Below are 15,839 nucleotides of genomic sequence, written 5' to 3' on the forward strand. Positions count from 1 at the left end.
CCCGCATCTACTGTTCCTTATTTACCAAGACCAGATGACAAACTGTCCGGAGACCACAAGGAAAACCATACTATAAAAAGGAGCTGCCAACCAAGGTTCAGTGGAGGGTGGAGTGGGCAGTGACCCCTCACGTTCCCCAGCGCTGCTTGCTCCGTCTATATCAAATAAAGCAATCTAAATTCTGCTAAATATCGAGACTTTGTTTCTCATTTATAACAATTGTCAAAGCTCTCGGAGTGCCTTCACAGCTGTGGGCACGAGCGGCCTTCTGTGCACTGACCGGGCCGGGCACCACGGAAACAGCGAGGTGCCGATGCCGGGTGAGAGGAGAACTCAGGAGAGTTTGGGTTTGGTGTTTAAAAAAAAATGCAACTACCCAGTAAAAGATAGCGGAATGACAGAATATTCTGTGGGTAGGAAGGATCCACGAGAATCATCGATCCAACTCCTGGCCACGCACAGGACACTCCAACAATCTTGCCCTGTGCCCGAGTGGTGTCCAAATACTCCTGGAGCTCTGTCAGCCCTGGGGAGCCCGTTCAGTGCCCACCCGATTGGATGAAAAACCTTTTCCTAGTATCAAACCCAAACCTCCCCTGAGAGAACGTCAGGCCGATCCCTCGGGCCATAACAAACACAAAATAATTGCAAAAGACCGGCTACCTCGCATCCCCAGTCGGCACACACCCCGTTCACGGGGAGAAGCGGAGACTCGTCTGCCGCAGCAGCAGCTCGTGTGTGGGCGTCGTGCCCGCCCGCTGTGGGTACCCCTGAGGGCTCGGACGTTCCCCTGAGGGACCCCCGTCCGCTGTGGGTACCCCTGAGGGCTCGGACCTTCCCCTGAGGGACCCCCGCCCGCTGTGGGTACCCCTGAGGGCTCGGACGTTCCCCTGAGGGACCCCCGTCCGCTGTGGGTACCCCTGAGGGCTCGGACGTTCCCCTGAGGGACCCCCGTCCGCTGTGGGTACCCCTGAGGGTTCGGACCTTCCCCTGAGGGACCCCCGCCCGCTGTGGGTACCCCTGAGGGCTCGGACGTTCCCCTGAGGGACCCCCGTCCGCTGTGGGTACCCCTGAGGGCTCGGACGTTCCCCTGAGGGACCCCCGCCCGCTGTGGGTACCCCTGAGGGCTCGGACGTTCCCCTGAGGGACCCCCGTCCGCTGTGGGTACCCCTGAGGGCTCGGACGTTCCCCTGAGGGACCCCCGCCCGCTGTGGGTACCCCTGAGGGTTCGGACCTTCCCCTGAGGGACCCCCGTCCGCTGTGGGTACCCCTGAGGGGTCGGACGTTCTCCTGAGGGACCCCCGTCCGCTGTGGGTACCCCTGAGGGCTCGGACCTTCCCCTGAGGGACCCCGCCCGCGCGCCCCCGGGACACCGCCCGGCCGGCAGGAGCGCGCGCTGGCCCGGCAGGAGGCGCTGTTGGGGCGCGCGCGCGTGCGCAGGGGCGGTGCGGCGATGGCGGCGCTGCTGGAGCACGAGAGCCAGATCTTCCTGGAGCTGTTCCACCGCGACGGGCTCGTCGTGTGCGCCCGCGGGCTCGGCATCGACCGCCTGCTGCTGCGCTTCCTGCGCCTCTACTGCGAGCCCGCCAACCTCGTGCTCGTGCTCAACACCAGCCCCGCCGAGGAGGTGAGGGCAGCTGCCGGCGCCCGCCCCTTCCCCTCCCGGCTGCGGCGGGCGCGTCCCGGGGGCGGCCCGCGGCTCTGTCGCTGCCCCGGGCGGCGGAGCAGCTCCCCGGGCTGGCGGGAGGGTGTGCGGGCTCCGGTGAGGCCAGGGCGTGGGGCGGGCCGGGCGCTGTGCACCGGCCCCGGCGCAGAACCACAGAACGGGTCAGGTTGGTGGGGACCGCAGGGGCTCATCTGGTCCCTGCTCGGGCAGGGCCATCCCAGAGCACACGGCACAGGATTGTGTCCAGCTGGCTCTGGAATATCTCCGGCGAGGGAGGCTCCACAGCCTCTCTGGACGTTCCGTCCCAGTGCTCCGTCCCTCACAGAGAAGTTCTTCCTCGCGTTCCGGTGGAACTTCCTGGGCATCAGCTCCTGCCCGTTCCTCCTGTCCATTGCTGGCCCCAGGGAGCAGAGCCCGGTCCCTGCTCTGAGCTCTCCCTGCTCACACTGACAGACACTGCTGAGGTCCCCTCTCAGCCATCTGCTCAACAGCCTGAGCAGCCCCAGCTCCCTCAGCCTTTCCTCACAAGAGAGATGCTACAGTCCTCTCATCCTCTTTGTCACCCTCTGCTCCAGGAGCTCCGTGTCACTTTTGTCCTGAGGAGCCCAGGACTGGACCCAGCACTGCAGGTGTGCCCCAGCTGGGCTGAGCAAAGGGGCAGGGTCACCTCCCTGACCTGCTGGCAAAGCTTTTCCTAATGCACCCCAGGATCCCCTTGGCCTTCTGGGCCACAGGGGCACTGCTGGCTCAGGACAGTTTATTGTCCATCCCAAAGTCCTGGGGAGGCTGTCAAACCACCTGCATTTGGGATCATGGCAGTTGAATTTCTACTCCTGCAGCACAACGAAGTCCTAGTAATACTAATGAGCTAAAACAAGTACATACTTATGAGTAACCAGTGAGGAGAAAGGGTTGAAACATGCTTGTTGGGCTCTACAGTTTTGTCCCTAATTGTGCAAAAAAAAGTTGCTCTTTTTTCTCTGGAACCAGGCAAATTTCCCACCATCAGGAAGGGGAGGTCTTGGGGGACCTTTTGTAGCAAGCAGAGGTGAATAAAGATCACAGCTGCAGTTTATGAGATTAAGCTTGGTGTATATGGTCTAGGTGCTATAGTCATCTAATGACAGGTGAGGGCACTAAAAGGTGATCTCTTCCCAATTCTCTGTTCTTAAGGCAGTATTAAAATTGCATTTTCTCTGAAAATGAGATATTGAAATATAAGAAAATATAAGCTCCTTGAAGTGTCAGTTGCTCATTTTTATGTAAGTATTGTCTAGTTACTACTGACTATGTAGATCTTTTAAATCACCCAGATGAGTTTGAAACTGAAGAAAATATGTCAAAGAAAAAATCATAATAATTCTGTCTTCTTTTAGTATGTTAAACTATCATGTCTTAATTTGTTTTTGACATCTCCACATTTCCAGAGTATGTGTACTAAAGGTGCTTTTTGGATCCCTTGCCTTGGACACTACAATAATGGCTTGTGTTTTTATTGTATTTGGTTTAGGAGTATTTTATTGATCAGCTGAGGTCAGATGGAGTTGTTCATCTCCCTCGACGCGTTACCAATGAAATTGCAAATAATACTCGGTATGAATTTTATACACAAGGAGGAGTCATCTTTGCAACAAGTCGGATCCTTGTGGTAGATTTCCTCACTGACAGAATTCCTGCCAATCTCATTACCGGTAAGAGCTTAATGAAATAAACTTAAGAGTGTTCTGTTTGAAGATACACAAAGCTTAATTCTGTATGAAGAGTTCTACTAACAGCTATTGAGGTTGATGAATTATTCCCTTTTCTCCCCCCACCAAGACTCAGGTAAAAGAAGCAAATATGTAGTTATTTCATATTTTTAATTTTTTTCTCTCGACTCATTTATTTAATCATACAGTTTAAAAAGGCTTTCAAAGAAGAATAATTTATTGCATTTGGTGAAATAGTATCCTGTGCTCTATTGGCCTTTCATTAAAATTGATTTTAGATGTCATGCTTTATGAGCCTTGCACATTTTACCTTTTGGAATTAACAAATTACTCCTGATGACTTCTCATCAAAAAATACCTCACTAATCTTTGTATTGACATACTATGCAAATATCAGTATTATGAAGTAATGCTATTACTGTGATTGTAAAGTTTTGGGGAATAGCTTGCAACCTTTTTTTTTGTAGTTATATAGAAGCTATACATGGAAGATATGAGAGTTACCCTTCTGTTCTCAAGTTCTGTTCCCCTTCTCCCCCAGCCAATCTTGTTTTAGTGTTCCTCTTCTTAGAGGAACACTCTATGTTCCTGTCTAAGCTGGAAACCCTGTAACATCCTGGAGAGCTGGAAAAAGAGATTTCGAAGAGCCGGGGATTTAAGAAAATTCTACTGTTTTCTAAGTGTTAATATCTTAATGATTAAGCATAGCTGAATATTGTATGCTTAGAAGAATGTGAGTTTCTGCTTCAGAAGCTGTACTTCCTTCCTTTTAGTCAAGCTATAGCAAGTTCCACTGTAAAACATTTTGAACACTTTTATGCTGGAGTCAAAGAACACCAGATTTGTTAATTCTGATATTTCTAAATTCAAAAGAAGTGAATAGGTTTTCTGTGGTAATTTCTCTTTTTCCCTTGACTCCTTCCTCTCTACGTTTTTACCCTACCAAAGAAGAAAAGAAAAATTAAAAAAAAAGAAAGATGAAAAGAAGAAATACAGTGAAGTTTTAAAACTGCTGCTGTCCTGTAGTGCCACAGAGCTTTGACAAGTTTTGCATTGCCACCAGAGGTCGGTGTGAGAGCACCTGCAAACGACTGGTGGCTTCATTCCGGGCCTTCCAACACCTGGGTCTGTGTGCTTTGTCTGTGTGTGAGATTGTACAACAAAATCTTGTAGTAGTGTTACATGAGGAGATAACAGCAAAAGCCTTTCTAGATGTTAAAAGTGTAATTTGTGAAACCAGTGTGAATTAACATCTGATGAACTCATAAATCCAGCTAAATGAAGATAAGAAATTATCACTGCAGTAAAGCCGAATTATTCCTGGTGGTTTTAGCTAAGTAGAAATTAAGTACTTGACAGCACAGTGGAACTGATGCAAGTTGGTGTAATAAGAGGTGGCAAGTTGTTTCTACCAAGGCTTACAGAGCAGGTGTGAACTCCCTTCATAAGCAGATATATTTGTTGACTAATAGCAGGAAAGTATTATTAGAAACACAATCTTACCGATCTGTTAGACATTCTGTCATGTCATTCTTTCTTTCATGTCCGTCTGGGGTCACATCTTGATAAACTGGAAGTTGTTCAGAGATTACTATGATCATTATGTACTGAAAAATTTGTTTCATACAACAGATTTAATGATATCTAGATGGAAAAATACCTTGTAGTGGATTATTTGAGGACTTAATCATGAATGGCAAGCAGTTAAATGGAAGTATTTTTCCTTCATGCTTTTTTTATTTAGCAAGCAAAGGCATGTTAAAATCAATGGCTGGGTGCTGAGTTGAGGAGACCTGTTGCAGAAATTAAATGGTCTGTAAGTTTATTGGCTTATGTAGGCACAAGGCAAAGCCTGTGATATTTGATGTCCTTTGCTTCCACTTTAGAAAGGCATTTTTGATTCCACTGGAAGCTGTGAACAGGTACCACATAGGCCTTACTTCAGTAGGGGAAGAGGGAAAATAATGCTATGTGCTGTTTAACATAATTAGCATGAGGGAAAAACAAGCCTCAGTTTAGCAGGTCTTGGCTGAGTGAACTGTGAACTCCAGAAGTGTTCGCCTCAAACACATAATTAAATTAAACTCTTGCTTCATTTCTTGTTATTGAAATGTGCTTGATAGGTCTTTTAGTCCCACTACACCCATAGCCATGAAGAAAACTGGTGGTGTACTCATGAAGAAGACTGGTGGTGTACTCATATATTTGATAATACTAGCTGTCCTTGAGTGTGAATATGACTGTCAGATGGGAGAGAAAAGCCAAATAAATGTTTTCAGAAGTTCTTTGATTATGTGAACACTTGACCTGTTACAAATGAAAGTTACTTGACAGGTCTGTAATTCCACAATTTCTCTTAACTAAAGAATTCAACTATCACAGCCTCAAACACATCGAATTTGCTTTGTTGTAATAGTGTGTTATGTCATGCATTTGCTTTTCCTGCTTTTAGAAGGCTCAAGTTCAAGTTATGCCTTGAGACTAAAGAATTTTCCAAGCTAGTAAGTCCTACTATTCATGCACAAGCTTTTTTTTTTCTATTCAAGATGCATTATTAACTCAGTTCTGTTATCCGGCAATTCCATGGCACTGAAGCTGAGGAATCACTTCTTTTAACCCCAGAAAGTTTGCTCAATCTTCATTTTAGAAGACTTGAATTCCTGTAATTAACAGAACAGTAGAAGAATTGGAAAGTTGCGAGGAAAAATCTGTACAAAACTGGATCTTTCTGTATTTTTTTAACTTGATTTTTTTCCTTTTGCCAGGCATTTTGGTGTACAAAGCACACAGAATCATTGAGTCTTGTCAGGAAGCGTTCATCTTGCGACTTTATCGCCAGAAGAACAAGCAAGGCTTCATTAAAGCTTTTACAGATAATGCAGTTGCATTTAACACTGGCTTTTGTCATGTGGAAAGAGTAATGAAAAATCTTTTTGTTGGGAAGCTTTATCTGTGGCCAAGGTGAGGCACTTCTTTACTTCACTGGAGGGTTAGACTTTGAGGAAAGATGAAGGATCTTACAGTGGGTTCCTAAGAAAACGAGGTGTATGCAGTCACGCTGCCAATCTGTGTTCCCTCCTGTATTCCCAAACAATTTTTTTTCCATTTTTGACAGGAGTAGTCTTAAAGATGCTGAATTTATGAGAGTGTTTTTGAAAATAGACTCAAATTGACTCTATTAAGGGGATGAACCTTATGGTAGAGCTGTCCTTTTAGTCAACAGAAATCACAGCAAAAAGTGATATTCCTAACAGTTAAAGAAAAACTTCTCTTACTAAACAAGAGTATTTAAGTCATGAAATTATAGGAAAGCAGTCTCTCAGTTCTGCTATTCATGAAGGTGTTTGTTTCCAGCTGTGATGAAATTCCATGCACCTCTTTCTACATGTCAGATTTTTTTAATCTTAAAGGTATGCTGTGTATGAAGGACATTTCTTGATGACTGTTAAAAAACAAATTGCCAAGATGTGGCATGCACTGAGGCTTCCAGGAGCAGATTCACAAATGCAACTGGACACTCTCTGATGACCCAGTCAGTGCTCCTGCCCTGGGCAGGAGCTCTGCCCATTTGTTCTGTTAGTCCAGGCTGGGATGTGTTTCACTCCTTAATGAACTGTTCCTCTGCATTGTAAATCCCTTAACAGTCTGCCTTTCAATATCCCAAGAAAGTAGAAGTGACCATACCTAGGGTAGGAAAGGATGAGTAGAAGCTCCCTAGATTTTCTTCCTTGACTTCCCTGAAAGGACCTGGGGCTGCAGGCTGCAGTAAGGGAAGTGTCCCTGGAGTTGCAGAGGTCAGCAGCCATCGGGTTCTCTGAGCCTCATCCTGTCAGAACAGTCAGGTGACATCTCTGGATCTGTGCAGCTGTAGTGGCTCTGAGGACAGGGTTCCAACAAGGACCTCCAGGTTGTCATTGCAAGCTGGGAATGTCACAAAATCTGCTGGTGTAGCCGTGTGATTTCAGAGAATTTATAAACCCCTCCAGTTTCTCCCTTATATAATGTTTTGGGCTTATTTTAATATTTGCTACGTGTGATGATGATGCAGAATCCAGTGCAGTAATTTTCCATGGATCATTCACCAGACTATAGGCTCACATGACTAGAATGACTACAGTCATAATTGTGGAACAGATGGTTTTCCAAGGCTGTTCATAAGATTGCAGTCTTTACATCAGTAGAAACTGATTTTGGAATTAACTGTAATTGTAGTTTATACAAACTTTTGAGTCAAACAAACTAAGTCAAACAAAACTATCCATGTCAATCTTAAGAAGCTGTTTTTCTCTTAGATTTCATATAGCAGTGCACTCCTTTTTAGAGAAGCATAAACCTGAAGTGGTGGAAATACATGTGGCAATGACCCCTGCTATGCTTGCTATCCAGACTGCAATCCTGGACATTCTGAATGCATGTCTGAGGGAACTCAAACGTTACAACCCAGCTCTTGAAGTAGAAGATCTATCTTTAGAGAATGCTATTGCTAAACCTTTCGACAAGGTAACCATTTCGATTGTTCTGCAGTGTCTTAAGAAACAGGATATAGATCTCTGAAGTGCCTGCCATGCAAACAGAAATGTTATTTGCAAATGAAATAACCAGCAGCACCTGAGTGTTCTTCCATGACATATCTGTTACTGGTACAAGGGGATGTAATGGTGATGTGACAGTTGCCAGTAGGGTTTTTGATGTATTGGTATTATTGTTCTTCCTTCATTTCCAAAGTCCCAATAGTAAGAACACCCCAATTCATGGTTGTAATAATAATTGTTGCTGCTGTTATTAAAAGAACAGCTGCAACTTCAGAACACTTCAGAGATAAGTATCAGTAAGAGCCACACACATACTCCTCTTTTCCTTTTGAATTTCTTGGCTGTGTTTTTTATTTCATCAAGTAGGAAAAGCACTGTACATAATAGACAATATGCACATGCATACATCTGTATCTTTAATCATTATCTATGCCAATAACTTTGTGTTCACTATTACTTTTGACAGATCTGCAATGTTTGGCACACATAAGCTTTCGTTAGGGTGAAATCAGCTACCATAGTGCAACACAGTTATTGGTTAACTGTGATTTAATCTGGATGGAAGGCCTTCTGTACTTTAAATATTTGAAGGGGTTTTTTTGGGCTCTAAAAATTGTGCATCTTCATGGTTCTATCTGGTTTTGGAAACTAAACGACATTATAATGGTTTTGCTGTACCTAAGTAAAGGACACTAGCTACTATATACAACAGGCTAGTACCAGTAAAATAAGGGTGTTTTTTAATAATTTTACCAGTATTTTATTATTAGATGGAAAGGAAAAAAATTACTGAAAGCATTAAATGATATATGTCTGCTAGTTGCTGAAATGTTTTTCATAAAGACATCTATATTATGTTAACTTTGCTAAAATATGGTAGCTTATATCAAAACAATATCTCATCAGTACATCTTTTGTACATATTTTGGTATGTGTAATGACTTTGGGAAACCAGAGTGTCCCCTGTAAAGTTAAAGTGCATTCTCATCTTGGTTAGAAGCTATAATGCAATATTGTGTGTTTGAGACTCCAAACTTTGCAATTTTTATTTCCAGACAATACGTCACTATTTAGATCCTCTCTGGCATCAGCTTGGAGCTAAGACCAAGTCTTTGGTCCAGGATTTGAAGGTCCTTCGTACTTTGCTACTGTATCTAACCCAGTATGATTGTGTCACTTTCCTTAACCTCCTGGAGTCACTGAAAGCAAGTGAAAAAGCTTTTGGTGAGAATTCAGGTAAACATGGAATAACCATACAAGTTAATGCAGGAAACAATGCAATGTTGATGTTTTTAATTATTGTTCCCAAACATGTGAAGATATCTAATTAGGTTTTACACAACCAGCCATAAGATGTAGGTTTTTATTGACAGATAGTTCTTTCATCTTCCCACTTAACTGCTGTTACTTAACGGTGTGAGATTTGCATCACATTTCTGCCTTTTATTAAGCTGGTGATTACACAGCAAGCAGGTAGGGCAGGTATTCCAGGTATATCTGGGGCTTTTACTGCAGAGGGTTGGAACACATACACAGTGCAGATGTCAAACTACTACTGCTTCCTTCTCATTTCCTCTCCAGGCTGGCTGTTCCTTGACTCCAGTACTTCAATGTTTGTGAATGCTCGAGCTCGAGTTTATCGCATTGCAGATGAGAAACTGAATCAGAAAGGCAAAGGCTCAGGCTCTGAAAAACGTGAAGTAAAGAAGGAAACTGGTACTGATGATTCCTAATTTTAAGTTTGAGAGTGTCACACGATTCCAAGTGCTTAGCATATTATTACTTGTGCTCTGGTTCCCTGCATGAACTTCCACAGCTCAGAATGTCAAGTCTGTTAGCTGGGATAAATTGAGACATAATCTTAGTTCCAAAAGCATATAATAAACAACATAAAAGAGTCACGAAGTAGGGGATTCTCCTAAGCTTGCTCAGCTGATCACTGGGAGAGCTTTTGTGGAATTATTCTTGCATTTCATTGATATTTATCTTCATCTTTATTATCTTAAGTGAAAGAGTAGGAAGCTGTGGTTGCTTTTATTTAAAAAATATATTCAGCAGTTTCAGAATTGAAGAATGAGTGAATACTTCAGCGTTTTGCTTCAAAAAGGCACTTATCTCCATTTTTAAATTTAAGAGAGTTCTCCACCTCATTTGCATAACAAGTTGCATATGTAGGCTGTTGAATATCATATGTGCCAGCAACCATCACACTATTGACATCTAACCGCTGATTTAAAGTCTGAAGGATATTTTGGCTGCAAGAGTTGCTGTGTTCAATCTTACTTTGTTTCAGAACTGAAAAGGGAATTGGTTCTAGAAAGTAACCCAAAATGGGAAGCTTTGAGAGAAGTACTGAAAGAGATTGAAAATGAGAATAAGAACAGTGACAACCTTGGTGGTCCAGGTGAGAGCATACTAAATAATGTGAGCTTTCCAATACTTCTACTGGTTTGTACTTCTACTTGACCTTGGAGAGAAGGAACTAATTCTTTTATGTAGTTTTATCAAAGAGCTGGTTTAAATTTAGTGATTTGTGGCTTTAAGATGAGGAATTTATGTACATTATGAACATAAACTATGTGAAATTAGATAGTTTTATGTAAACTCTTATCAGCTTGCTCTAAAAGAGAAATGCTATTTGTTCCTGCAATGCAATACTTTTTAGGAAAGAACCTGTGTTATTCTGAAAAAAAAAAAAAATTTAGGTTACATTTTAGTAGTGTACTGATATCTTAGTTCCAAGCTAAATAAAACTGATGTGGAAATTTATAATTATCAAGGTACCATTCACTCATTTCTGAAGTTTGGGTTCAAAACAAAAATAGGGGTTCTTGTCTTCTGTTCTTAGCCTTTCTAACTTGCACATTCTTTTCATGCACCTGAAAATTTGCTTCTCATGAGTTGCATATAAATGAAGTAGCGATTAGGAGGCAGGGGAAAGAGTCTTAACAGCTTTCCTGCCTTTCCTATTTTAGGGCTTTTCATTCCCTTAAAATTTAACAAGTTTTATTTTAGGAAATAGTAAGGGTAAAAAAGTGCTCTTTTCTCCCACCCACAGTGTTCTGACTCTGGGTAAGAACTGGTTCTCTCACCTAGTGTTGTAGGAGTTTCTCTGAGTCAGCTTGTGAGGAATTGTTGTTCACAAATGTCAATAATACTGTGTGAAATGTGTTTTGTAGACTCTCTAACACAGCTGAAAAATTAGAATGGTCTAAATTAAATTCTATCTTATTCCACATCTTGAAAATGAGTAGTTGTTCGAGTATGTTCCAACACATGCTGTATCTGCCTCATTTCCAATGGTCAGAAGGAAAACTTTATTTAGCTATTATAAGAATAAGGAATGTTGAACTTCCATTAATCTTCTCTAATGTTATTTGGTACAAAAAGCCATGCATGTTAGACTCTCTCAAAGTCCAGAGCAACTGTGGCAGCCGAATGTCAAGGCATTTGGCAGGCACAGTGCTTGGATCAGTGCAAGCCATTGGCTCAGGAGATGCTTGTAGCTGGATAAGAAGCACAGCATTACAGGCTGTAAACATGGTGTTGTTTCTTGACTGCAGGGCAAGTGCTCATTTGTGCCAGTGATGACCGAGCCTGTGCACAGCTCAGGGAGTATATTATTGCTGGAGCAGAAGCTTTTTTAACAAGACTATATAACAAAACCTTCGGAAAGGACGAGAAAGCTGGAGAAGTGTGGATTAAGGACAGAAAAGTCATTAAGTCCAAAGGAAATGCCAAACCAGACACAGGGCCTCAAGTCAAAAAAGCCAAACTCACTGCTTCTTCAAAACAAAATAAACACAAGAAGCAGCAAGACCGGACTATAATCCAAATGATAGGGAAAACTGAAGAGGAAAAAAGAGAGGAATTTGAGGTGGGAGACAACAAAGAATTAAGTGATAGCCAAGAAGGCAACACGGAAGAGACCATTCCTGAAGATTTTGATGTGAACTTGCCCTCAGATTGTTACTATGGGATTTTCAAGGACCCGCTGACAATTATCCACCCGCTGCAGGGGTGTGGGGATCCCTACGCGCTCACTCGGGTGCTGCATGAAGTGGAACCCAGATATGTTGTGTTGTATGATGCAGAACTCACTTTTGTTCGGCAGCTGGAAATCTACAAGGCGAGCAGGCCCGGGAAGCCTTTGAGGCAAGTTGGCTTAGCCTGGGTAATTCTAGTCTGAAAATAAAAAAATAATGGTGCACTGTCAGCAGTCAATGCAGAGCATGCTGCTGTTCATTTTCATTAGCTACATTTCAGTTCCTGTTGAGCCCTTAAGTTTAAACAAAAGCATAATGTCTGGTGTAACCAAAAGATAATTTTTACTTTCCAGAAGGTATTTAGTCCCTTAACAGCAGAATCGTATCTGTTAAAAAAAAAAAAATTCCAAGACCTCTGCTCCAAAGATTTTAGTGGCAGGAGATCATTTTGAGGTGGTGTAATCTTATTTTAAACCATCTCTGAAGATATGATTTTTAAACAAAGGGATTCATTTTGGGTTTAGTTAATTTTCACATTTCCTGATGTTGATCATGCTGAAGACCAGTAATTTAAAAACTGTAACAAAGAAGCAAGTAAAGGAAACACAATAAAGAAAATTAGTATTTGCAGTTATAGGATTTGGTAACAGAAAACACCACATTGGGTATATGCATTTAGTACACCTGGGACTTGCAAAACTCAGTTTTATGAATAAATGTTACATACTAATTAAAAATACAGAAAACTTAAAATTTAATATACTGTTAACTAACTTGTCAGTCACTACTACTACTACTACTACTACTACTAATCTTAAATTTATTGGTTGTAGATTTCTTTAACTTAATACAGAGTTTTGTGACCTCTTTTGTTTTTTTTCTCTTTTATACCTACAGAGTTTATTTCCTCATATATGGGGGCTCCACAGAAGAGCAGCGCTACCTCACAGCTCTGAGGAAAGAGAAGGAGGCCTTTGAAAAACTCATTCGGTAAGACAATTAGTTCGAATGTCTTTGTAATTAATGTTTCATGTAATTCCCCAATATGCTAACATTTTAAATAGAGTGAAGTTCTTAACTGTGTGAAGGCTTTAAATAAACTTTTAATTCAATTCTTTGTTGGATGTAAAGACTACTTTCCTATTGAGAATCACCAAGAAGTCAAAGCTTTCCTTTACAAAGGACTCAGTATTAATGTAAAGGCTAATCAGCATCACCTGAATTTTTTCCTAATTGTCTATGAAGTTCATTTGTGTAATTGCAGGTAACATTGCTTGTAAGATAATTTCTAAAGCTTTTATAACCTCAGTCAACTGGCTAAACAAAACTATTATTTCCTTAGACTGTATAAGACAGTATTTTTGCTGACAGTGCCTTCTCATTGGGTTACAGTGCTATTACTAGTCATTAGTTCCTTTGTAAAAGAAAAACCTAGAAAAACCCAGTAAATTGCATTTCTGGTTGGGTTTGCATTTAGTATTACACTGTTTATCATTTTACATCTGGATGAAGGGTATTGAAGTATTTCAATCTTCTTTAGTCCTGCATTTGCAGTTTTTAACGTGAGTTTGTTTGTGGTTCCTTAGAGAGAAGGCCAGCATGGTTGTTCCTGAAGAAAGAGAAGGAAGAGATGAAACAAACTTAGACCTCCTCAGAGATGCTAGACCTGCCTCTGTCTCTGCTGACACGCGCAAAGCAGGTGAGCAGCTCCTAGGTCAGGCTTGCAGCCCAGAACTTTCCAAAACTCCCATAACTATTGCACTTTAAGTCTCCCTCAAAGCACCTGGGGCAGTGACACGTTGTACATTGGCTCTGCAGTCTTCATGCTAAAGAAACATTATTTCCCAGTGACAATGAACTGTGGTTTCCTCTGAAAATACAGGTTGATGAAGTATTTGACCATTAAGACAGATGCCATTTGGATTTTTTCTAGTCAGATTGTTGATTATGAGGCTGTCTAGTGGTGCTTGTAGAAAGAGAAATTAAAACATAGAAACTGAAGTCTTCAGATGGTCAAAGTCAGTGTTGTTCTTGAGCTGGTACATGTTGGGAGCTTCTTTTCATCTTAGCAAAACATGCTGCCTGGGTAAACAACTGCACATTATGGGTCCGATCACTTCCTTTGCAATAAAGTGTCCTTTTTCTTTTGTGGTAATTCTAACCATATTTTTGTTCTTTTCCTCTGACATGTATGCTGTGCCTCTGTCTGTTTTTCTTTGCTGTCTTTTCCGTAATCCTGCTCTCTTTTGCCACATGCTCTCTATTCTTTGCTATTACATCTTTTGTGGCCTTGGTGCCGCAGTCTCTTTATGCTTACAGCAGATCCAATAGAGGCCAACACATAATTCCTACAATAAAGTGCTCTATTTCTGTGGGAAACAGCTAGAAATAAAAGGGATCTGCTTCATTATCTTATGTTGCTGGCAGACTTTTAAAGATTTCCCTGATTCATTTCAGTAATTTTCATTTACAGCTTGATGCATTTCATTGTCACCTATACAAATCTTAGAGCAAGTAGCATGGTAGTTTTATCAAGCTGCAGAGCATGCTCCATAAACTACAGTATATATTTAGGAACGTCATTTCTTTTCTCTAGCAGTTAAAAATCAAATGAAGTCTGGGTTTATTGTACTGCTTGATTTGAGGTACAACGTAAGATGAGAAGTCCATCCGTTGCAGAAGCCTTGGCAGCACACAGGAAAAAAACGGAGCAGGAAGTTCCAAGTATGGGGATAACAGTGTTTATTTTGCTCTTTAGGTGGACAGGAACAGAAGGGTGTTCAGCAAACCATAATTGTGGATATGAGGGAATTCCGTAGTGAGCTTCCATCACTGATCCATCGCCGTGGGATAGACATTGAGCCTGTGACTTTGGAGGTTGGGGATTATATTCTGACCCCGGACATCTGTGTGGAGCGGAAGAGCATCAGCGATCTCATTGGTTCCTTGAACAATGGCAGGCTGTACTCACAGTGCGTGTCCATGTGCCGCTACTACAAGCGGCCGGTTCTCCTCATTGAATTTGATCCTAACAAATCCTTCTCCTTGATCCCACGTGGCTCTTTACAGCCAGAAATTTCCAGTAATGATGTTACTTCTAAACTAACCCTCCTCACACTGCACTTCCCAAAGTTACGAATCCTGTGGTGTCCCTCTCCGCACGCTACTGCTGAACTGTTTGAAGAATTAAAACAAAACCATCCCCAACCCGACGCAGAAACAGCGATGGCCATCACCGCAGATTCCGAAATTCTCCCTCAGTCAGACAAGTATAACCCTGGGCCTCAGGACTTCCTGCTAAAAATGCCAGGGGTTAATGCAAAAAATTGTCGTGCCTTAATGACCCATGTTAAAAGCATCGCAGAGCTGGTGACACTGTCCAAGGACGAGCTAGCCAAGATTTTGGGTAATGCTACCAGTGCCACACAGCTCTTTGACTTTATTCACCTGACCTGTGCAGAGGCACTAGCCAAAGGAAAAAGCAAAAGATGACTCATGAGATTGTTCAACACATGGCACAGATAACCTTTTCTGGCAGAGTACTTTGGCAAATTCATGAAATGCTTTAATAAATGCCCCCTCTAAGATAACCAGCTGTTTCTTGCTAATGCTGTTCCATTGGTTTTAACATGTGAGTTAATTATTACTGAAGGCAAGTTTCAAAAGGAAAAATATTTTTAATAGAGAAAAGTGAATTATTTTTATTCTTTTTAAAGCACTTTAACGAATTCTGTAATACCACTGAATTAACTAAATGAAGTTTTTCACCAAGACCATAAGAATTAAGTGCTAAGACTGATAAAGGTGTTTTCTTGTGAAAGTTATGATGTGTTGTGCAAGCTAAAAATGTGCTGTGCTTTGATTAATCTGTGTGATCCGCTGCATGATAGAACACTGCTTTTGCCATTTTTAATCTTTCACTCTCTGGCAACTGCCTGTTTTCTAT

The 15,839-nt window shown here is 42.0% G+C and overlaps 1 protein-coding gene across 1 annotated transcript; it reads left to right on the forward strand.

The window, feature by feature from the left end:
* Positions 1-1,453: 1,453 nt before the first annotated feature.
* On the forward strand, positions 1,454-15,385 carry ERCC4 (ERCC excision repair 4, endonuclease catalytic subunit). Its single transcript, XM_062503776.1, has 11 exons — positions 1,454-1,627; positions 3,177-3,357; positions 6,141-6,336; positions 7,668-7,875; positions 8,963-9,143; positions 9,489-9,623; positions 10,201-10,311; positions 11,471-12,062; positions 12,791-12,883; positions 13,480-13,592; positions 14,652-15,385. Exons 1-11 carry the CDS (start codon positions 1,454-1,456, stop codon positions 15,383-15,385), a joined length of 2,718 nt encoding a protein of 905 aa, XP_062359760.1.
* The last annotated feature ends 454 nt before the right edge of the window (positions 15,386-15,839 follow it).

This window comes from Cinclus cinclus, chromosome 16 (assembly GCF_963662255.1).
Source record: "Cinclus cinclus chromosome 16, bCinCin1.1, whole genome shotgun sequence".
Lineage (NCBI taxonomy): Eukaryota > Metazoa > Chordata > Aves > Passeriformes > Cinclidae > Cinclus > Cinclus cinclus.

Bases quoted from the DNA above. Each gene is read 5' to 3' on its own strand.
- ERCC4 (XM_062503776.1), top strand. From the start codon at position 1,454: ATGGCGGCGCTGCTGGAGCACGAGAGCCAGATCTTCCTGGAGCTGTTC. The intron at 12,884-13,479 runs GTAAGACAATTA...GTGGTTCCTTAG, and splicing joins GCCTTTGAAAAACTCATTCG to AGAGAAGGCCAGCATGGTTG. The intron at 13,593-14,651 runs GTGAGCAGCTCC...TTTGCTCTTTAG, and splicing joins TGCTGACACGCGCAAAGCAG to GTGGACAGGAACAGAAGGGT.